We start from the raw sequence: 25,971 nt of genomic DNA, 5'->3' as shown, positions 1-25,971 counted from the left end.
AGCAACTTATATCAGACACAATAATTAGGTAACTGATTTTGAGAGCCTTAAATGCCACGTCTTTATCTATTTCATTATGAATTAATCAGTAATTATATTCTATAATTAAAATGACATTTTCCTTATAAACATGCTACATGATATTTTTTAAATCTACTTTTTTAAAACACCAAGTTAAAAAATCTAAGCCCTTGTCTGCAAGGATATTACGTACAAACATGGGATACGTGAGGATTCGGAATTTTAGGGTTAGGGTTTGGTTTTGTAGGGTCAAATACAGACCATACATATCTGAAAACGACTTTTATTATTAAAAATCTAAAATATATTTTATATTCCGAAAGATTTATACGTTAAATATAGGTTAAAAGTTAATAAGATTGTTTAGCTACTTCAATTAATATTTTGCTGTTTAGCTACTTCAATTAATATTTTGTTTAGATAGTTGCAGAGCTAACTTTTAAATTTTGTTGTTCAACTGATACATATCTGAAGCTGTTAACATGCGTGACGAATAACTCAGTTGGCGCGTTAACTGCTGACATGGATGAGTTGAATGTCATATTAGAAAAAGGGTAAACTGCACAAATGGTCACTAATGTTTGAGTAAGTTTTCATTTTCCCAATTGAAGTTTCAAAAGTAACAAATTAGTTACTAATGTTATCGATTTGTAATCGTTGTTAACCACCGTTAACGTGGGTGACCGAAAACTTACTTGACCCATTAAGTGCTAACTTGTAAACCTTTTTGTGCGCTTTCTTCATCACACTCTCTCTTTCCTTAAACTCATATTCTACTTTTTCTGCTATAAAAATATCTCTGTAAAATCACTCTTCCTTGTTCGATCAAACCCTTCATTATAAAATAAATTTGGTTATTATAAGGGGATCAAAGTTGTTGAAAACACATACACAAATCTTGTGATAAAAAAACTTTTCTACGCCGACATCATTGTAAACAAGTTGAGAAATAGTTGTTTTACCCATGTCTACGTGCCAAAGATGGAGAGGACGTAAACTCCATTCCACTCAGCATCAATGGATGGAAGATACCATAAATCGTAATCAAAAGTTTAGTTGACTCTGAAATGAATCATAATCATGATTCTACATCATTAAAATATGACATCATGAATCCTTCACCAACAAATCTACTCAAATTTATTTGCATTCTAAAAACAACGAATACCTTCAGTTTCTTATTCTTTATTACAATACACACTAGTCCTCAAATTCATGTTACCCACACAGCTTGAACAAGATTACCATACAATTAGACCTCAAGTTTGTACACTTGGGACAACATGATGGACGGGGCTAGTAATTAAACCCCTCCTTTTTTATTTTTTGAATAATATTGTCCCCTGGTTTATTTGCACCTGTAACTTTCTTTTTCTTTGACTTTAAGTTTAACCAATATAATTTACATTTTATTGCTTGGGATGTGATCATGGGAGGTTCATTTTCAATAATATTTGCAGTTAATCCCGTTATTGGTTGCACCAATCATAAATTTCAATTTCCTCTTCAAACTAATTTATGTTATTTCTAAATCCTCAAACAACCCGTTTGGTTTCGAATCCTACTATTTTTTACTTGTTTAACTTATGATCATTAGGAGGGTGATCCTACTTATGTGCAAGCAGCTTATAAATGTAGCTTGAAACGTCTTGGTGTTGAATGTATTGATCTTTATTATCGCCTTCCATTACTTCTGTGGTGGATGAAACTATGGAGTATGTTGGTAGAGGTAGCAAGAAGCAATAAATAATTTATTTGCTCAAAACTAATAACTCTAATGGAGTTTACGTTCATTTCCTTCGCTAGCACGAGAGCATGAATAAAACAACTTTTGTTCTGCTTGTTTACAATGATGTCAGCCTTAAAAAGTCTTTTGATCACAAGGCTTAAAGTAACCAAAACTATTTTGCAATGGAGGGTTTTATCGGCTAAAGGAGAGTGATTTTATAGAGAAGATTTTTATATCAGAAAAAATAAAACATGAGCTTAATGAAAGAGAGAAGGTGATGAAGAAAGTAGACGAAAAGGTTGACAGGTTAGCACTTAAAGGGTCACGTAAGTTTTTCGTCACCCACGTTAATGGAGATTAATGGTGAGTGACTATTTTGTTACAAATTGATAACATTAGTGACCAATTTGTTACTTTTGAAACTTAAGTGGGGAAAATGAAAACTTACTTAAACATTAGTTATCATTTGTTTAATTTATCCTTTTTTAATGTGGCAATCAACCCATCCATGTCAGCAGTTAACGCACCAACTTTATTTTTCTTCACGTTTGTTATTGGATGTTAACGTTGAGTGACCAGTTTGTGACCAATCGATAATCTTAGTGACCGATATGTAACTTTTAAAAAATCAGTGGTGAAAACAAAAACTAACCCAAACATTAGTGACCAACTGTGTAGTTTACCCTTTTATTTATTTAATCAATTTAGACTATTTACTAATTGTTTTTATGTTCATTTTCAAAGAGAAATACAAGGTTTTTATGGGTTTTGAAAAAGGAGTCGCATTGATGGTTGTTATCCTTTTTTTTCCTTTTTATACCATTCAACAACCATCTTCATGAAATTTGTTTGCTTGCCCACCGGATTATTCCCCAACAATATTTATATTAATTTCTTATCAAAATAATAAAGATATTAAATATTTAAATGAATAGTATATGTATATTTATCTATAATATACATTTTTTTTCTTCTTATTTTCACACTATATCTTCTTATTTTAACACTATATCTAAACCATAACTTTGTTTATACTTTGACCAATCGATTTTCATAAAAAAAAACCCTAATTCTTGTTACTTTCGATTTACCTGCAGATCATTTAGTTTAAAGCTCCTTTGTTTAATTTATTACATGCCCTTTTGTTGGAAAGACAAAGTAAAAAGCAAAGCAAAACACTGTCTTGTTTTTTCGATCAGAGCTTTAAAGGCAACATGGGTACTTTCTGGTAACTCTTCTTCCAGAAAATCTTCCTCTTTCTTCTCTCTCCCTTTTTTTCCCCTTTCTTTTATATTGCTTTTTCGTGCTTTGTTTTGTTGGAGAGCTTCTTTCTTAAATGAGTCTGGGTAGTGAAGCGAGCAAAAAATCTCTTCTCTGAAAGGGGGAAACAAAGCTCTCTCCACATCTGTATCTCTTCTCATGGATTCTGGTAACAGTGGTAGTGTTCATTCGTCGAGTGGTGGCAGTGAAGAGTTTGATTCACGCGCTAACTCGTTCTCAGCTTTTTTTAACAGTAACACATCGAGCCATGTAGGTCATGATTACTTGGGCATCCAACAACCGTCGCAGCCGGCGGTGATGCAACGGCAACTCCACCACCACCAAAGTCAGTCTCCGTCGTCTATGTTTTTTGACCCTTTATCGAGCTACTTCGATCATCCTCTATCAAGTGCGACGAACCAAAACCTTGATGTGGTTTGGTCCAAAAATACAAGATTCGATCCCGGTTGCAATGATCTCGCTGGGTTTATGGCCTCACAACAAGCACATAGTAGAACCACTTTTTCTTCTGTACAGATCCCTGTAGGATCAGAAAGTGGTAAAAAAGCTTCAGTTTCAGGCACAACCGACCAACAACCCAGCAACAACAGTATGGTTCGTAACTCAAAGAAGAGATCCAGAGCTTCTCGGCGTGCCCCAACGACCGTTCTTACGACAGACACCATTAATTTCCGAGCCATGGTTCAGGAGTTCACCGGGATCCCTGCACCGCCCTTCTCCTCCTCACCTTTCCCAAGAACCAGGCTTGATCTGTTTGGTACGAGTCCCAGTATGAGATCGACTCAGTTGGACCCTTCGTCTCCTCATTATCTTTTAAGACCATTTGCCCAAAAACTCCAGTATCCTCCCCCATTTATTACTTTTTCTTCTTCTAAAGCTTCCTCTTCCATGGTTGATGATATAGCTTCTACACCTAGTACTAATTCCACTTCCAGTACAACTTCCATTAACTACCATCTACCTCAAAATCCACCGAACAACATCGGCATGCAAAACCCAATTCTTAACTTCGTATCTCTCCTCGAAACCCCTCAAAAATACCCAGTTTCCAATTCGACAGGGTCCTTGAATATTCCATCGAACGAGTCTCTTCTCAGAATGGGTGTTTTTGAAGAGTTCGGCATGAGCCAGGGGCATGGAAACACCAACCTGAGCGGGTTCCAAAACACGGTTCCATCATCATCAACATGGTCCCAAGATGTAAATGATCAAAGTCTTGTAAGGTCCATCAATGACGGCGGCTACAACGGTAACACCCAAAGAGTTACAAATGGGAAAGGGAACAACTTTCCGGTTCTTTCATCGGATTTTCACGGCGATAAAGGGCAGGAAAATGTAGCTACCAAAGGTGAAGGTATGGTGGAATCATGGATATGTTCATCTGATTAGGATTTATCTAAAATATTATAAAAAAATCTCCACAAAGATTAGCATGGTGAATATATATCATCATGATGTATGAAAGAGAGGGAATCTCTCTTGTTCTCATTTTAACCATGATTTTCAACATATGTAAATCCAAATCACTGTTTTCCCCCCACCACTCTCTTGAAAGATTATACCCTCCTTTTGGGTTTAATTATATGTAAATGATAGTAGCCTCTATTCTCTGGCCAATTTTATCGTACCATTATTATGTTCATCATACATAGACGATCATGGCCTTTGTCAAAGTTGTCGTCTGAGTAGTACAGACAAAAGATGGTAGCAGTCGTCGTTAAAATATTGAGCATAAAAGTATAATCAGGTAACGGCAATCATGAAAATCTGTGTTTTTCGTTTATTTTCTTTGTGAACACCACCACCCTAATAATTTAGGGTAAGAAATCAAATGTCTTGCATAAAATAGTTGAGGAACTGTTTAGAATTCCAGTTGTTAATATTTAAGGCTCGTAAAGCCACGTGGTTGTACATTTTGGACAAAACAACCTTGCTCCAATTATAAATGGTATTTGGGGTACAACCATGATTTCCTCATAGGCTATTGGCATCATGGGGACATATTATTGTTGGAGTCTAAAGTTTTCATCTTGAAATTTTGATATATAATATTTTGGCAAATTGTTTTAAACATCACTGTTCTCAATGGAATTACCATATTGACGCCAATGATAGTAATAGATATTTAAAGGTAAAAGCAGCAACTAATTAGATATTGGGTTACCAATGTGTCATGAACTGTGGGGATAATATATAGATCATCATCTCTTTCACTTCAATAATACAGGCTTTCTTCTTTTAGTTTAAATATATAGTACCCCAAAAAAACAAGGCATGATACATATATCAGATTCTTAGTCATATAAATCATGGAATGATATAAGTATTTAAAAAAGAAAGTTAATGCTTTTATTTATTGTTGTCATGATAAGAAATGATTAGCCATGAGATATTAGGGGATAAAAGGTAGGCAGGGCTTTTGAGAGAGGGCATTTCTTTTATCATAAAATGGTGGCCCATAGCCTTAGCTAGCAATCATAGCTAGCCTCAGCCCACACGCTATCAAATCCAGAAATTAATGTGTAGGTGGCCAACAAGCATATCTCTTGTATGTGACCCTTATATATAGGAACAAGACAAGCAAATTTTTTTTTTTTATAGAAGCAACTAATTATATTTAAATTAAAAATATATTAAATTACAATAAATTTTTTTAATCATAATCATAAATTAAGTATATAATTAAAAAAAAATTCTTATAATCATTTAAACAAAATTAGAAATTTAAGATCGTATAAAGATCATACAAGAAAAGATTAAATTTAACTAAGAAATTCGAACAAATATAGATACAAATAGATCTAAATCGACAAACGAATCACAAAAAAGAATTTAACTATTGAAAGACCATCAACAAATCGCAAATCAGACTCGAAAGTCGTAAAAGTAAATCTAGTATCCAAATTCAATCTGATTGTTCAAAATAAGAAATATCAACAAGATCAAATCAACCCTTAAAAAAAATAAATGAAAAAAACAAAAAAATAAAAAACATACCCAAAAAACATTAAAAATACTTCATAAAGACATATAAAAAATGTGTAACACAAACAAATTATTGAAAATAAAAAATAAATATAATAAAGATACGACATAAAAAACAAAAATAATAAAGATAAGAAAAAAACCACGATTTTTAGGGTTTTATAGACAGGCTGACCTTTTCTTGTTTATATAATAATGAAACTATTATATTCCCCAACGCTGGAGTTCCTTATTCGTATGTTTTTTATTCCTCACAATGGGAGAAAACAGTGCGAAAGCTATTCTGTAATCATTTCGCTTGATTACTAAATGGATTTCCCCTTTCTTACTTGCTGTTTTTGAGCGGTCCATTCTGTTTAAAAGTTAGAATGAATTGGCCAATGAGTTATGACCATCTCTGCAATTGTCTATGTTTCCCTCAAATTAAACAATAATCTATGTTTGCCTCAAATTAAACAATAATCTATGTTTATTCCAAGCCACCTTAAAGTTGGTCTATTATTATTTGTATAACTTTTAAAAGTCAAATTTAAATTTTGGTATCCATGTCAAAATATATATTCAAATTATTCATTTGAATTTTGTATAAAATAATTCATGATGCTAATTAATGATAAAAATATAATTTGAGTCAAAGTATTTTTTCCCCCAAAAGTTAAAAATTAAATGATTCAACGTTTCCGATGGCTTCACAAATTGGTTTAACTGAAGTGCCGGGGTCTTTATTGCGCGTCCACTACATTACTTCCAGTTCTCTTCAGTTTTTATGAGGATCAACTTCTTAATGGTTCATACAGCTTAATCCTTCTCCTGTTAAAAAATTTCATTTTAGTCCCTGAATATTTTCTTATTTACAGATTGTCTCATACAAATTCAAAACTATGTTGATTCACGATTAAATAATAAAATATGAATCAAAATCTTCTTTGATGTATAACCGACTTTTAAAAAAAAACTATCAATCTACCTTCCAAACTTTAAAACTTTGCAACTTGGTACAAATTTAAATTTTCAACATCTCTTTACTAAAAACAAATGTCTCAACATCTCTTTACGAGTTTATTTGTACATACATGCATACATGCATACATGCATACATGCATGCATGCATACATGCATACATGCATGCATGCATACATGCATACATGCATGCATGCATACATGCATGCATGCATACATGCATCCATACATACATACATACATACATACATACATACATACATACATACATACATACATACATACATACATATATACATACATACATACATATATATACATACATACATACATACATACATACATACATACATACATACATACATACATACATACATACATACATACATACATACATACATACATACATACATACATACATACATACATACATACATACATACATACATACATACATACATACTTAATGAAAAACATATTTATTAAAATTATTTAAGTGATAAGTAAATGTTATATGAATTTATCGATCTAATATTTGATTTATAAATATTTTTTTATTATTTCATTTAAACATTAAAGGAAAATATAAAAAGTTAAAACTATCTTTACAACAATATTGCTTACCCTTTAAAATAAAAATATTTTAAGGATTTATAAATTCAATTTTTTGCCAAGTGACTCATGATACCAACTCAATTAATGATTTTATGACTTATGAAAGATTAATTTTATAAGAGACAAAGAAGACATTAGTCATTACACTCTAAACAATTAAAGGTAAAATATGTAAATGATCATCCGACTGTAGTGTAACACCTCAACCCGTACCGACTCTAATACGAGTCCGAGATGTCACATTGACTTTTTAAAATACTTTTGCTTACAAAATAATAAAACATTTGAACTTATTTTAATAAAATACGATAATATACCATTAAATTATGTTTGGTATAAATTTTTTTAGGCAAAAACGAATTTATGAACAGTAAAATACGGTATGAACAGTACCGTGAAAAGTAATGAACAATACCGTGAATAGTATCATGAACAGTATCATGAACAACACCTGATACAGTACCAAAATGTTATTTTCCAAATTGCAAACAGGGAACCGATTCCCTGCTACAGGGTATCGATTCCCCTGCTACATTATTGCTACAGTACTTTCGTAAAACATACATAAATCTCGTAAAAATTTAACCGTTCATTACTATATATTTACATTTACATAAATACATTCAAAATGTTAGAAAAGTCGATCAGAGCGTTCATACTAAAACATTTCTTATATGCCAACATATGATACACAATCAAAATACATACTTTATCAATTAATTCTGATCGAATCTTCTAGCAGTGTTGCTGTTCTTGCCACTCCTATTTATGTTATTCTTGGTTCTTGGTACCTACGTGTAAATCACTTACACGCTAAGTCATAGACTTAGTGAGGCATATAAATATAATAATTATGCATTCCTTATGAATATGAACATGCAATCTATCCATTCAATCATGTCACATGTAATTCAATGTAAACGATAATAACATGGTAACATATAACGATAATAATGCAATTACCTTTGATAACATTTTATAAGCCCATGTACATTACTGAGAACTCAAGGTATTTGAGTACATTGAGGTTGTGCACTATTGCTATCACCACAGCTCGTATAAGTCCCACTGAGTGACATATGAAATTTGTCCCGAAGGACCTGTGAATATGTCCCGAATGACCTATGAGTTGTCTCGAAAGACCTATGAAACCCTCGACTCTTGGCATGCCAACTATACCTATAGCTCTCATATCATATACTATGGGCATTATTCTTATGTTTCATATGTTCATGTCATTTCTCTTGTGATCACATAGCTCATATCACTTATCATATCACATGTGTATTTGAATCTATTCACATATATCATTTATCAAATCATATGAACATATATACCTTATGCATGTATCATAATAATTATCATGTATGCATGTTCATAACTATTGTACTATAAAAATCAACATAGGAATTAGACTTATCACAAGCCTTATTCCATTGTACTATACTTATAATATGCACTTACCTTAGCCTTGCTGGATTTGAACCAATTCTAGAACTTATCTCTTTCTCAATCGTTCTAATCCCTCGATCGTTCTTACTTGTCACTTGTTTCGAAACTCGTTTAGGCTCGATATCTACATAAACATAATTTCCGAGACAATTATCAAAAGCCTAAACCTTATAACTTGATACTAATAACTTAAACTAATTTAATGAACCAAACTTCAACTTTTCCTTTAGGGGGTATCGATACCCTCCCCATAGGGAATCAGTTCCTCCTGCTTAATCTGTAAAAACCCGGAATTTACTGTCCAAACCAGAAAATCATCATCTCTTCACTAAATTTTCTTATACAAAGTTCCTTTCATACCACCAAACTTAACTACAACCATTTTAACTAACTTCTATCATTTCAACAGTTTAAAATCTCCCATACTTCATTCAAATTCTTAAAGCTAAGAATCATACCCAATTTTCAACATGTTTTAAATTCAATTCTAACACTCCATATTCCTTAATTAACCTCTTGACAAGTCAAAAATCTTATTCAAACTTTTAAAACTCATCCATATCAAAATTTCATCTAAAAACCCATTTTTTAAATCTATCTCTAAAACACTTATCTTGTTGTTTTAATGCCATATAAGCTTTCCTTTAGCTTATATAACATCCAAACTTTCATTACTAAACCAAAAATTAAAGAAACAACCAAGATTCATATTCTTACCTTGAGCTTGGGTGCTTCACGTTTAGGAGAAGAAGAAGATGAAGAAAGAAGAAGATAAGAGAATTGCTTTGGAAACTTATTTCCTTTCCATGGATCCCACGTGTTTCCCTTGTCTTATAAGGGAAATAAAAAAATCTTTCAAGTCAAATGACCATTTTGCACTTTAATTCATTTCATATTTACTAACAATCATTTTTGAACTATTCAATTATTCTACCTTAATCACCAAATTCTGAATTTTTACAATTTAGTCACAAACCCGTTGTTTGGGATGTTACATGTAGCGTGTTACTTTGTTGCATTTCTCGATTATTAAAAGTTACAATGTAGTCTCTTGACTACAGGGTATTGCTTTACTGAGCCTCCCAACTATTAAAAGTCACAAAATGGTAACCCAACTATTCATGTATTTCAAATTCGACATTTTCAGTTAAAAACTAACGACAATCTAAGCTAGATGTTGACTTGTTGATCATGATATGATAAAAGATGATCCCAGAATCTCAAACGACTATCATATGCCAACCAACATGTTAACATTTAGCTAGGACGATCATCAATATTTTAATAGAAAATTATAAGTTTGAAAGGTATGAATAGGTTGGTGATCATTATATAACTTTTAATAGTCGGGGGACTCAACAAAGCAACACCCTATAGTCAGGTGACCATTTTATAACTTTTAATAGTCAGAGGACTTAATAAAGCAACACTATATAGTCAAATGATCATTTGTATACTTTACCCTAAAATTAATTGATTTGAAAATATTGTTTGGAAGAAATTAATAACTATTAAGAATATTACTAAAATAATTAAATAACGAGTAAAAGGATCATTAAATCGAAACGATACGATTTTGAATGGATAAATGTCGCATGAGGGAAATTGTGTTATTGGGGGAGTAATAATTTAGTGCACCTTATAGATGGAAGCTAATTGCATTTAAAGAATGAAAAAGTTGATGGAGTGATTGTAACACCCTAAACTTAATTCAAATCTACACAAGGTTTAAAGTATAATATTCGGATTCACGAGCGACCCAAATTTCATAACATAAAATTTTTGAATTTTAAAATTCTCAAGAACATATTTAGTATTTTAAATACAAAATATGACAGATGAGATAGTTAGTATACAAAATATAGAGCTCTGAACCCTTTTATGATCCTTAAAATATGTGACAGTTTTAAAACAAGACCAAACATCATATTAAATACATATATACAAACACAAGTACACATGGAATGCATATGTCCCATAATAGAATTCAAAATCGTACTCTAGAAGTTGAGATGTTGGAATTCCTTAGCAACGGTGCTCATTGGATATACTATCAGCTATTAGGATCTTGAAAAAGGTAAACAACTAAAAAAGAGCTACAAGAGCCTAGTAATATAAAGAAACTCATATAACCATAAATCAAGAATGTAAACGAAACATGTTATACGAACAACATCACTAATTATGGCCGGTAAGTAAGTATTCTTATAGTTAAGTGTGTATCTCGTGTAATGCATCGCCACTCTTGTAATTGGATGTGTATCATGTGTAATTCTCGCCACTCTTATATTTAGATGTGTTTCCCATACAATACATCACCTTTATTGTAGTTGAGTGTGTATCTCGTGTAATACATTGTCACTCTCATATTTAAGTGTGTATCCCGTACAATACATCACTTTTCTTGTAGTAGGATGTGTTTCCCGTGCAATACATCACCATTCTCGTATTGAGGTGTGTATCATGGACAACACATCACCGTTCTTGTAGTTGAGTGTGTAGTCCGTGCAATACATCATCGCTTTCGTATTTATGTGTATCTTGTGCGAGTCACTCAGAAATTAATATGATTTCATATCTTTGCGTACCAAGTGAGTCGTAGCTCTTTATCATTTACCTTGTTTTCCTTCATGCTACCATACATATTTTATCTTATTTTCATAGCATATGTCACAACGCCTTTTACACTAGAAAACTTTAACATGTACTTACACCTGTAAAATTAACACGTAATTCCAACACTGAACTTAATACATAACCCCATCAATGAAACTTAATACATATTTATACAGATAAAACTTAACATATACTTACACCGGTGAAATAAACATGTAATTTCAACACTGAACTTAGCAAATAATTCAATCAATGAAACTTAAAATGTACTTGCACTAGTAAAACTTAACATATACTTACACAAGTAAAATGAACCCGTAATTTTAGCACTGAACTTAACACATAATTCTATCAGTGAAACTTAACTATACTTACACCGGTGAAACTTAATATATACTTACACTGGTAAAATAAACCCGTAATTCTATCATTGAACTTATGATTTCCCCTATCATATAGTAATAAGGATTAAGTTAGAGTGACACCGAATTATCTGAACATACAACTACACGCACAATTATTTTACCTTATAATCATATGGATCAACCAAGAATAAAGGTAAATTGCCTTAGCATTGATCACTAAAAAAGAAGCCCATTGCTATTCCTTGAAATTCTCACTCCCTTTAACTTAAAAAGGTTCTCCTTCGTCCATCACTAAAATAGAATCATCAAATAACACACATATAAGATGACTAAAAGAAATATTAGACAAGTAAGACACATGTTTACCCTTTTAAAGCTCCTCCAATTCTCATCCAAATTCATCAAACCTTAAATGGATACTACCTCCAAAATACAGAGATCCACCACTTAAAAAAAAAACTTAAGCCACGATAAGAACAATTTTTACCTTAGTAATTTGTTTCTACGACTATGATATTCAAAATAAAAGAAATATGGAAGGTGGAAGATGAAAGAAAAAATAAAAATGGAGGTAAAGATGATGTCACTCTCTTGATATAATCTAATCATTTAAGAAGTAATCTCTAGATTTTTCTTCGTCCAATGGGTTAATTACATTATAAATCATTTATTTTTTGTTTTAGTTTCATCATTCAATTCTATCATCTGGTCCTTAAATCCAATTATACTATGTTCAAATTTTATTAACACTTTATTTACTAATTTAATTTATTTATGCATTGGTCCAAGTCTATTCCAAGTATTAACTTAATGTTCCCCGAGTCATTAGAGTGATAGCTGAAGGGCGTGAGAGAGAAAAATTCTGAAAGAAAATAAGAGAAAAACTGAGTGTTCTTAGGAAATCACTTTTTGGTTAATATGAGCAATAAACTAAAGTTATAGTCTAGATTACACTAACACCTTTATCTTGAACTATTTTGAATATCATATCTGGTAACTGAGGGAACTCATGCATTCCTAATGAATGTGTCCATGCAAGTTTGGCAAGTTTAAAAATACATATGTCACCTTATGTTCTTCTCTCATAATATGTTCGACATAGACTATTCACCCTTTAGTTAGACTTAATAGAACATCGATACATTGTAATAGGATAAGTTGTCTTTCTCTTGAAATATTCGTTTCGAGTTTTTTAATCATTTTTTCACTATCTATTTCTATTATCACTTGTATTATTCCGAAGTTTAATGCTCCTTAGATACCTCCATAGATTCCTCGAAGTTATACTTTGAGAATTGTATAAATTCTATGTAACACCCCAAATCCCGATTTAGGAGTTTCTGACTAACTTGTGATGGGCCTTGAAAAGATCCCTTAGCTTGTAGGAAGCTTTAAGCCAAGTTTGGATGGAATTGGGCTTGGGTTGAGCTTAATTGTTGATAAAAAATATATTTTTAAGAGTTGACCAAAACTTGAAGGACCAAGGAAGCAAATTACCTATTGTTTGAAATAAAAGTTGAATTCTTTTAATTATGCCCATGTCACCCGTTGAAGCCTCTTTTCCCCCATCCTTTGTCATTTTCTTCACCCAAAGACTCAATATCTTATTTGTATATTCTTTCTCAAGCTAAAGATAGAAAGGTTGAAACTTTAGAGTCTTCTAGGTTCAACAATGGAATATTAAGGTAAGAATAATAAAATTATCCTTTCAAGCTTTCGTTCAAACCCACTTTTGCAAGTTTTAGAAACCCACAACAAACCAGCTCATTTATGAAATATTTAATCCTCAATAAATATTCTAAACTCTTACCTAAGCTTCACAAAAATTTTAGTAACTTATATGCTTGATTTTTTCTAGTGAGAGAAGTTAGAGAAAGCTCCAAGGCCAAGGGAAATGAGAAACTAGCTCTTGGTTTAGTTTTTTAGAGTTCTCAGCAACTTAGAACTTTAGGTAACACACTTCTAACTCAATTGTACCACATGTAGATCATTAGATGAGTTTTGGTAGGTTGCATGAGTTATGAAGGATGTCTTAGTTTGCATCTTTTGATATTTTTAGCATGTAAAAGATCTATTATGATCCCTTTTAACTTACATAAAACTTCAATAATATCTGGGAACCTCAATAGGGTCTTTGGGGAGAAAAATTAGTCCTTTTCGTGCCCAAAATAGTGTATTTATGGGCACAAATATCGATATTAAAAGAACAATACCGATATTATTTGTGAGGTGGTTCAAAATAATAAAGCTTAGTATAAAAATATCGATACTCCTTTATAGGATATCGATATTGATGGTTGAGTCTCTATACCTTTAATAAGGGTATTGATACTGAGACCACTTAGAAAATATCAGTAGTCATATTTGGTATCGGTACTCATGAGAGTATTGATATTGGGGTAGAGTATCGATACTCCAGTAGAGGTATCGATACTGAGGTATTTTTCAAAACATCGAAGCTTAATTTGGTATCGATACTCAAGACAGTATAGTACCTTATTATAGAAGTATCGATACTCGGTTCAAGAGGATCAATAATGCCTTTCTTTCTTAGTTCACAATAGCCATTTAATAAGGTCTTTGGGGAGGGGAGTTAGTCTTTTTCGTGCCTAAAATAATGTATTTCTGGGTACAAATATCGTTAGTGGAAGAACAATATCGATATTATTTGTCAGGTGGTTCAAAACAATGAAGTTTAGTATAAAAGTATCGCTACTCCTTCATAAGGTATCGATACTGAAGGTTAAGTCTTGATACCTTTAAGAAGAGTATCGATACTAAGACCACTTAGAAAATATCAGTAGCCATATTTGGTATCAGTACTCATGAGAGTATCGATATTAGTGTAGAGTATCGATACTCCCAGTAGAGCTATCGATCTGAGGTATTTTTCAAAACATCAAAACTTAATTTTGTATCGATACTCAAGACATTATCGGTACCTTAGTATAGAAGTATCAATACTCGGTTCAAGAGTATCGATATTGCCTTTCTTTCTTAGTTCATAATAGTCATTTAGTATCATACCCAGAGATCAGTACCAAAATTAAAAGGGTTTAATATCTGTATCCATAAATAATTTTGGATAAGAAATCTATTGGGTTAAAGGTTAGATTCGATGGGGCTAATAATATCAAATTATCATGGAATAATATTATAAGTGACAACAATAATAAGTAAAGAACAATTAGAAAAAATAACAATTAAGATGAAATAAAACTAGTCTTGTTTGATACTCGAGAAACAGTCATGACACCTGAGTTCCTTTAGCAGAAAACGATTGTCACAGTTGGATATATCCAAGTCAGTGCCAAGGCACTTTAGTTGCCGACTGAGCGTAGATGCCCCGAGACTTGATAAAGTAAGTTGGTCAGGTGTACATTTTCGATGCGGTTTCAGATTTCACCTTAAATACCCGAGTGTATTTCTAAGAAGGCTAGAGGGGTGTGTGCTCCGAGATGTAGAACCCTCAGCCACACCATGACGCCTACTCAACAATTTATACCATCATTTTACATATATTCATTCCTATTCCACTAGCTAGCTCATTTAGTGAATGCGTGTAGTACAATACATTTATTAATGCAACACTAAGCTTGAAAGCTCAGTGTTTGGAATGTGTTTCCATTTGCAGGTTCTTAAGAGTCTGTTTGTGGAGCGTTATCATTATCAGATATTCCAAATTCGCTGAGGTATTCAGAGTACGTCATGATTTATATTGTTGGGCATGTACTATAGTAGACCCATTTGTATTCAGTCGTAACTATATTTTGTTTTAAACTCAGTATTGTTATTATTTTGGATGTATTGGGAGCTTCATGTATTTGTAAACTCTGAATATTACGTTTTATTTATTTTATCATGGATGGATTTTATATAATGATTTACAACCATTTTAAAAGAATTATTTTTGGGTTAGCCACTTCTATTGTCCCGTGTGACATTCTAATCCATCAGTATTCGGGTCAGACTAGGGATGGCAACAGGTCAGATTTGGATCGAATCTAGCTAGATCCATATCCATATCCATTTTTACATCCTAGATCCAGATCTGCCCCGAATTCGTGGGTCTTAAAAATTAGGACTCAGATTATCTCACGGATCCGGGTCCAAAACGGATCTGTTAAAAAATGACAATTCGACCTATTTTTTAACGTAATAAATCTGTCATTGACTAATTTCACATCATATCTCCAATGAAGGAAATATTAATTTCAATACAACTAGTAACATAATAAAAAACGATAAACTAAAGTCTCAAAAAAAACTTCAACACAATTACACAAATTTCTTTTGAATAATACAAACATTAAAAAAATGTAAATCATTAAATATTTTATTGTCGCAGGCCGAGTACCGTACTTCTACCTCTTAGAGTACTAGTCTTCATCACTACTTAAATTACATAAATGTCTTTGAATAACACAAGTATAATGGGGTGATTAGGAAGAATACTTAGACGTTTCTCTCATATTTTAAAACCTAGTATTATATCTCTCTCTCTCACACACACATATATATTAAAATTAAAGGTGACTTTTCTATAAACGGGTAAATGGGTCTAGACCCGATATCTTAGTGTCAGATCCGGACCTGAATCTATATTTTAATAAGAGGATCCGAATATGACCTGGATCTATCGGATCCAAAATTTTAAGATCCAGACCCTATAAAACGGATATAGAGTTACGGATTCATATCGTATCCAGGATCCATTGATATTCCTAGGTCAGATTGATTTAGAGTGTTACATTCTAATATTTTTGTATATTTCTATTTTCATATTCTTCTATTATCTTAAATCACCACTTCATGTGGTATCATTTATAGGAGACTGTCTTACTCCATCCATATTAAAATTTTGATTTAGTATTTGAAATATTTGTGGAACGGAGAGTGAGCAATTTGATTGGTAAATCTTCAATGAGTGGATAAAACTAGAAAAAATAAAATTGAATAAGTGAACAATTGCATAGTTTTTCCTTAGAATAATTCTTACATAGGAGGATGGGAAGGAGAATTTCATTTTAATAGATATTGAATTTATAATCTAGAGTAGAGGAAAGGTATTAACCGATAACTTTTCGGCATCTACACTAAAGATTATTGACGAAATGATTGAATAATTAAATGCTTAGAGAATAATTTTAGTTTTATATTGACATGAATTTTATTATTAGTGGTATTATATTGATATATTTTTTCATTATATAAGATTAAATTTTGAGTTGATTCAAATAGAGATAAATTTTTGATGAAACATTTTAATTATTTAAACTATTTTAAGAATGTAATTAACGGAACAAACAATACTTTTTCTTGACTAAGCATTGTCAATTGAGTGTTGTTTTAAAGTAATGTTCCTATGTTTATTTCGAGTATATAATTTTGTATATTTGAGGCAAAAATCATTTATTTTATATATGATATATAAAATAATTTATATTTATAATAAATAATAATTAAAATGCATGAACTAACTTACTTTAGTAGTTAAAAGAATCGTTGTTGTTTCTAGAGGTTACGAGTTCGAGCACCAGTAATTGCAACAGGTGATTGAGCGTTCATTGTCAAATGGTAGATAATATTTAGAATAAATACTACTTTGTAATCGCCTTAGCTTAATAAAAAAAGTACTTATATTATTTTTTTTATTAATATGAGATAAATATAAGATATTATTTGTTCAAAGATAAACTCTGAACCTCTTGACATTGAACGCTTACACCCCTGATATCTATGGTGCTCGAATCCGAGTCTTTAAAAAATAACAACAATTCTTTTATTACAAAGTCCACTTGATTAATGCAAAATTACTTATATTAAATATTGCTGATCTAAAATAAAACAAATCATCTTTACCCATCTTAGTTAACTTATTTAATTAAATTTGATTGTTTAATCGGATTTACAAAGTTGTGATATTTGATATTTTTTTTTCACTATAAAAATTGTAAATACTTTGACCCACTTTATAAAGTTTGGTGAGGGATTATATTTGTTGCTAGGCTGCGTTCAACGAAAGACATCTCATGAAAATGGGGTCTAAATCTCGCGACGAAGACCAATGGACCAAGGATCAGTTTAATATAACTTTTGAAAAAGTAATTTTAAAAAGTGATATATAAATGAATTTTTAAAAATATTGTATTACAACATAGTTTAAAATTTAATTGTGTAAGATTGTTGTTAAAAAGAGAATTTAAAAAGATAAAATATTCATTATAGATATTATATTGTAAATTAAAACTATAACATTTAAATTATTTTTAATCTTATATATGAATTATATCAATTTAAAATATAATAAATTTTAAAAAACTATTATTATATATAAATTATATAATTTAAACTATAACAAAAATATAAAAAATACAAATAAAAAGTATAATTATAATAAAAATATATTTTATATAACTCACTATTAATATTTTAATATATAAATTATGTTTATTTTTAGATAATTAGAATAAATTATTAAAAAAATTATTTTTTAAAGAATGTTAGTATTAAATTATTAAAATAAAATTTAATCATCCCAATGAAAACTTATTAGGTAAATTGCACAAATTAAATTGATTGCAAGTATTATTTTTTATGATATACAATTATTAATGTTTGATTCAATAGTCACTTTGATCCTTATTTTTTAAGCATTTTGACTCATAATATTTTATTTTAGGAAAAAATGATCTCTCCGTGAATGAATGTCTTTATTCGACAAACCGTTAACACTCTAAAATATATTCTTTTTACCCTAAAATAATCTAAAAATTATCAAAGTTACTATTTAATCTAAAGATCTTTTTGTCCAAAATGAAACGTTAAGTATCATCAAAATACTTAAAAAATAAAATAAATAATTATTTAATCAAATATTTCAATTATATATTTATTTGACGTGTTACATATAAGCTTATATCTTTTTCTTTTCACTCTATATATCGTCATGTAAGTGATAATTTGAAAGTATTTTTATGTTCTTTTTATTATATTGAATATTTCATATAATTTAATGTTTTCCTAAAATAATGCTACACATTTTTTTTTCATATTATATGCTGCATTATACTATATATTAATTAGAGTACAAGTGGTTGGTGGAGTAGAAATGAATAATGTGGGCAACCCAAACTTCAGGCTTAGTTGATAGCCATATTCCAATACCCGGCGGCCAACACATCAAAATGTTGGTTGAATTAATTAACATATTTTAGAAATGGGTAAGTTCTCATTAAAAAACGTATAAAACACACTAGGAATCATCATATGCTCCATGTTAGAAGAGCCAAGCCGGAGGTTGTTGAAGAAGCTTTCGGGTTTCTAATTCCTTTTGCCCAATTATTTTGTATGTATTAAATAACAAAACACCTTATTAATTTGTGGATTAAGTGTTTATTTAATTTAAACTATTATTATTGTAATTATTTAAAAATCAATCGACATATAAGCACGTTTGGCTAGTTGATCAAGTTATTCAATTGTTTTAGGTCATATGAGTTTTAAATCCACTAGGAACACTTCTCTCTCTTCTCCTGAGTCATTTCCTCTAGAATTCTCCCTTCTACCTTCTATTCTCCTCTAACTAGGGTTAAGATTAAATCCAGAATTTATAACACAAGAAATTAATTGTTTGATGGTTATTTTTAAATTTATTATTATTATTATTATATAAGCTAATCTTTATAAATTAAAATTTAAATCATATTAAAATATAAATTGTTATATCTTTGAAGATGGCGTCCAAAATTTTTTAATTTGCAAAAAACTATCGACTTTTTGTAAGCCAAAAATTCTAGATAGATCTCTCTGTCCACTGAAATTACTAAATGATCTTTAACATTCGGAGTGAGAACTACATTAAACTTTAAATAAGTTACAACACATATGTAATCACCATTTTTACCTCTCATATCTAGTAGCCCCCTCAATCTAGTAGCTTCCAGCAATGCCAGCGTCTCCTCTCCACGTTATAGTTCCAGCAGCTTCCAGCAAATCACAGCAGCACCTACACGTCCACGTTCCACCAGTTTCCACTAAACCAGATGTCCCTTCACGCGCACCAACAACAGCCACACATGCAAGGAGAAAGGAAAAATCATCTTCGATTCTTATTTTGTAAACTGGGGCTCTAAAAACCCAAGACCATTATGTAAATTTTTTACAAAGGAATCAAGCATTAATACAAAAAAAATCAGAAAGAAAACAACAAAGGTTATTTTCACATTTGTTTTTATTTTCCAGCTTTGCATTTTATTTTTATTTTCGAAATAAAAAAACATTAGGTTAATAAATAAATAAATAACAGTAAAGAAGAGTGAGTTGTACCAGCGCCAGGGGTTCATCGTCGAAGTCTAAGTCGTTGGAGAAACGCCGATAGAAGCATTGGGGAATAAAAGCTTGAGTTGTTAGTCCCATATTTTGGTAGTTTTAATCCCAAATCGGGATTTAAAATTTTTTGGGATAAATTTTAGGTTCGGGTTTTGTGTGGGGAATGATCGGAGGAGTATTTGGCCACCGATTTACGGTGGCCGACGACGAGGTGGTGTTGTTTTTCTTGGGTTGCTCGGCCGGATGTAAAAGAGGAAGGGGAGAGTTGTGGTCTCTCAGTTGAGAGAAAAGAAGAGATAAGAAAGTGGCTAGGGTTTGTTTATTTTAGCCATAAAAAGAAAAATATGCTTATATAGCGTATGTTTTTGGGAAAATCATGTTTAAATCCCCAAACTATTACCGCTTTTTTTTCTCATTTTAACCACTGACTTGGATTATTTTGATCTTTAGTTCAAATTGTTGGGCCTAATATGATATTTCCCGTTTATGTTTTGTATAGAAAATGCTCTGGTTTAAAATAGGGTAAATCACGCCAAAGTACCTGTACTTTTAGCGTACATTTACATTTAAGTCATTAGTTAGTTGGTTAATCAACTATAAGTCCTTATAGTTTAGGTATTGTTTTATAGTTTAGTCACCGATTTTTTATTTATTTTATTTCAATTTTTGCATGCTAATTTATATTTTATTTCATTTTAGTCATTAGTTATTATTTTATTTATGAATATGATTACATAATTTTAATTTTTTTTATTTTGGCCATTATTAATTAAAATTTTATTTTATTTTTTATTATTACCCAGTTTCAATATTTTTAATTTATTACTTTAATATTATTCTTTATTTTACTTTTTATTTTATTTTAATCATGTGAATATATATACATATATATATATGAAATGTTTAAATTTATTTATTTTTTATATTAAGAAAAGAGTTGTCTTAAAGTAACTAGATGTCTTTTTCTGATATTTTTAAATAAAGAAATACCCTACTTATAAAAATAAAAATAAAAAAAATATATATTTACTTAAGTTTTATTTAAATTATTTTTATCATATTTTTATTAATATTTATTTATTTTTTTAATATTAAAGAAAGGGGTTGTCTTAAAGTAACTAGATGTCATTTTCTGATATTTTTAAATAAATAAATTCTATTACTTATATATATATATATATATATATATTTACTTTAGTTATATTTTTCCTTAGAATTATCTAATTGAATCTGAAATAAGAGGATCATAAATTAAATTTATATTTAAATTCTTAAATTCTATTATTTGAGACAATTTATAATTAATGGGTACCAATTTTGGGCGTTGTGGGGGTGCTAATCATTCTCCAAACGTAACCGACCACGAATCCCTTTTTATTATTAAAAAGATCGAATTTTTGGTTAAACGCAGACTAATTTATCTTTTAACTGATGTTTTCTTAAAAACTCTTTTAAAAGATGATTTTTAGGTATTCGACCTACCTAACCCAAAAGGCCGATGGAGACTCCCAAAACATTTCAATAAAAACCATTTATTTATTCACATACTTTTTCCACCAAGGAAAATTCGTGCCCGGGCGAAAACCAGTTACGACAGCTTGGCGACTCCGTTGGGGAGGTGGTCAAACCTAAGTCAATTATATATTGTCTCTATAAGTTAGAAATTGAGAATTCAATTTTATTTAATTGATGATTCTTTTGATTTCTTTCAATTTAGTCATACTCTTGTATATTAATATTTGATTGATTTTCAGATATTAGGATTTAATTTTTTTTTGATGCTTTGTCAAAGGTTTGAGATTTTCTCCTCACACACAACACTTGCATTGCATAACATAAGCTCTATACTCGAGCTCTTTTCCCTTTTAAATGGGAGTGAAAGTGACGTCTTCGTGAGAATTTATTCTTCATGTCATACCTAACAAGTAGCTTTCTGGGTTCATATGCTCTATGTCTTCGTCAGAATTTATTCTCCGTACCAGGCATAGGGAAATATGTCCCCTCGAATTGAACTCGATCCGCTTAAGTCTGTAATGGACTAGGATTGAGGGTTTGACAGCCCAAGGGGGCATCAACAAGGACAATTCGAGTAGATTTTAGACATTATTGACACTCTGTCCGCAGATGTACACAAAGGAGAAATAAGTTCTAATTTTTTAAATTTTTAAATTTTTAATTTTTAGTTTTATGCATGCGAACTAGTAATCATGCAGTTAGGTTAATTTTTCCCGACAAAGCATGGAACTAGAAAGCATGAGGTTATGATACCATGATAGATATAATCTTTTCTTTTCATTAATTGGTACTAACTATTTTATTTATTTATTTTTACATTTATTTTGCTCTAACTTGTTTATATTAATTTATTTTGTTTGCATTACATTTGTATTGCTCAATACATTTCCAAATCATGCATTAAAACATTCATTCATTAAAATAAGGATTTCGACCGAAGTGATCTTGGTTCTTACTTGTAGCAAGAACGCTTAAAACCTGCACAACACAAGAAAATGTCTAAAGAAACTGAAGATAGGCTAGCCAAATTTGAGATAGAGCAAAAAGAGACGCATGAAAATTTGAGGAGCAAGTTGGCACAAATTGAAGCTAATATCACAAATTCTCAGATCGATCTACTGAACAATATGAAAGAAATGATTGGGAAACATTTGACCACTGGAAAGAGTCTTGTTGAAAACCCCACAAATCCTCTGGGTGTTACACATGTTCACATTCCTGAGCACACCTCTGTACATCAGTAAATCCAACCACTAGTTCACTTCACTGTTAAGAACCCACAATATCATGCTGGAGCTTCGTTCCCCACTGATTGTCCTACTGCTTCTGGGTTGAAGCCAGATGAATTTTGTACTGATAATGAGATCTCTTACCCAAATGAATTAGTTGAGAAGAAAAAACTCATCCAACGATTGAAAAATATAGAAGAGGTGATAATATCTAGAGAGACTGTTGAGTCATTTTATGAGTTTGACGCCAAAGAGCTAAGTTTGGTCCCTGACCTAGTTATCCCACCAAACTTCAAGGTTCTATATTTCAAGAAGTATAATGAGACCACATGCTCTTCATCTCATTTCACCATGTATTGTCGTCGCATGACTGGCTATGTAAAGAATGAGGAGTTGTTGATCCACTGTTTTTAAGATAGTTTATTTGGACCTTCTTACAAATGGTATAATCAGCTAAAACATACTCAAATACATTCTTGGAAAATCTTAGCTCAAGCCTTTTTGGGTCAATACAAGCACATGGCTGATATGGCCCTTGATCGAACAATGTTGCAAAACATGAATATGAAGTGCAATGAAAGCTTTCGACAATATTCACAACGATGGAGGAACGTTGCTTCTCAAGTGCATCCATCATTGACTGAAAGGGAGTTTATTACTTTGTTCATCAATACATTAAAATCTCCTTATATTAATCACATGATAGGGACTATCATTGAGATTAATACATTGAGGTCTTATTCAGCTAATCATGGGACTAAACCTTATATAATGACCCGAGAGAAGACTCCTATTGGTGAAATTCCAATGAAATATGATGAACTGCTCCCATTACTAGTTCAACAGAATCTCGTGACTCTAGTTCAGTCTAAACCGAAAAAACCCCAATTTCCTGAAGGGTATGAATTTGATGCAATATAGCTACCACAAGGGAAGAACAGGGCATACTACTGAGAATTGTGGGGCATTAAAGCGCAAGGTTCAAAATTTAATTGAATCAGGAGTATGGAAATTCGAGGAATAATAAGGCAAGCCTAATAAACAAGTGAAAGTTGTTATCTACCACTGTAGAACTTTATACTTTCAGCATCTTGTTTGAACATGTTTTTTGTTCCTTTCTCTGCCTTGTTGTGATAAATAAATTTTTGTTGCTTTTATGGTTATGAGCAAGGAATTAAATTTTAATTTTGAAATTTTTGAATATCAAGTAGATTAAATATTCTTTTTCAAGAATTATAGATCTTTGGCAAGTGGTAAAATTATACCTTCCATATCTCATCCAATGCCAATTACTTGATCCTTACAAAAAAAACAAATCCTGACACTACAATTATCTGAGACTCTGAAGTAATGCCTCTACATGTTTTTGAGACACCAAATCCAGATGTTTACCTTAATGGGTATAGTTGATTAGTTTATAACATTCCACTATATACACGACTTCAGAAGTCACACATTTGTCATTCCATATACAAAACCATCATACTGGTAAAACCAAAAGACCTCAAAAGAACCAAACTTTCAATTATCCATGAATCTTCCTACAAGAAGAGATGAGATGGAGCATCATGGACCAACTTATCGAAGATAATTTCGAGTGATTAGGGAATACTCAAAGCAAGAAGGAGAAAGAAGAAAAAAGAGGGATTAATTTAGATAAATATATCATGCATTAATTATATTGTTTTCATGTAAATAAAAATTAATCTTGAATATTCATCCCCCTAGGGATACCTTTTTTTACAAAAACTTATGTGTATGAGATGATGAATGACTTTGTTTCATTTATCCTTTCAAATATATATATATATATATATATCCTTTGTTGTCCCCATTTGAGCCTGAATGATTTTTCTTCTGATTCAACCCTAACCAAGGATCACCCTCCACATTAGGGGGCAAGGTGAAGTATATCTGCTCATAGGAATAAAGATTGTCAATCTAGTTTTATTACGAAGGCAAATCTTCATGAAATAAAGAGAGTTTTGAACTACAAGGTAGGTCAAATACAAAGTGCTTGAAGATCAAATCCAGACAAGATGAAAGAATTTTTGAAATACAAGAAGAAAAGGAGGTTCTCAAAGCAATTGAAGTCCTATACTCATTCATCATAAAAAAGGAAAAAAAGAAGAGAAAAAAAGGAAAAAAAGAAGAGAAAAAAAGGAAAAAAGGAAAAAAAGATGAATTTTTTTTGAATCAAGATGGGTGACTCATTAAGCCTCAAGCTACAAGATTGATCAAGTGCAATTAGTTCAAAGATTCATATTCAACAAGAAGAGCAAGAAATGATGAAGATATGAGAAAATGGAAATGAACCCAAAAATTGACAGTCTAGAAGGATCCAAAAGAAGAATAACAAATATCAAAGCAGATCCAAGTCAAGCAAGGCAATATTAAAGGCATCAGAATGATTTGATCCTTGGTTCAATTACCCTTAAACACTTTTTTGAGCCTTTTTATCCCTTTCTTTCATAACCATGAGCCCTGGCCTATGTTACGTACCTGAAAAGTCCATTCTAATCATACATGAATTTCTATGTGAAAGAGACTATCTTCAGATTTCATTCCGCCTCTCAGGATTGATTTTTATTTGCAAAAGTATATTTTTAAAATATTTAATGCATGTTATGAAAAAATGATAAAAAGGGGATTCAAGACGTAAAATTTCTAAATAACGTCTTGAAACCAAAGGAGGATTCGAGTCGAAAACCTGAAAAGATGGCTCGAATATCGAATGGTGCAATAATGACATAAGAGATGATCTTAAGCTCTTGATGAAGCACCGCACATCCCAAAGACATTCCTGAGATTTTGGAATCAAGAAGTATCGCTATAAGATGAATACAACAACCATTTCTTCAAGTCAGAGAAA

At 31.1% G+C, this 25,971-nt stretch overlaps 1 protein-coding gene across 1 annotated transcript; it reads left to right on the top strand.

The window, feature by feature from the left end:
- Positions 1-2,841: 2,841 nt before the first annotated feature.
- On the top strand, positions 2,842-4,648 carry LOC120138070 (rho GTPase-activating protein gacK-like). The gene has a single exon (XM_039153673.1). It carries the CDS (start codon positions 3,170-3,172, stop codon positions 4,418-4,420), a length of 1,251 nt encoding a protein of 416 aa, XP_039009604.1. The 5' UTR covers positions 2,842-3,169; the 3' UTR covers positions 4,421-4,648.
- The last annotated feature ends 21,323 nt before the right edge of the window (positions 4,649-25,971 follow it).

This window comes from Hibiscus syriacus, unplaced genomic scaffold (assembly GCF_006381635.1).
Source record: "Hibiscus syriacus cultivar Baekdansim isolate YM2019G1 unplaced genomic scaffold, ASM638163v2 tig00110678_pilon, whole genome shotgun sequence".
Classification (NCBI taxonomy): domain Eukaryota; kingdom Viridiplantae; phylum Streptophyta; class Magnoliopsida; order Malvales; family Malvaceae; genus Hibiscus; species Hibiscus syriacus.
The sequence above is the reverse complement of the archived record's forward strand: the minus strand, read 5'-3'. Positions and strand labels throughout refer to the sequence as shown.

Coding starts and splice junctions, on each gene's coding strand:
- LOC120138070 (XM_039153673.1), top strand. CDS start 3,170: ATGGATTCTGGTAACAGTGGTAGTGTTCATTCGTCGAGTGGTGGCAGT.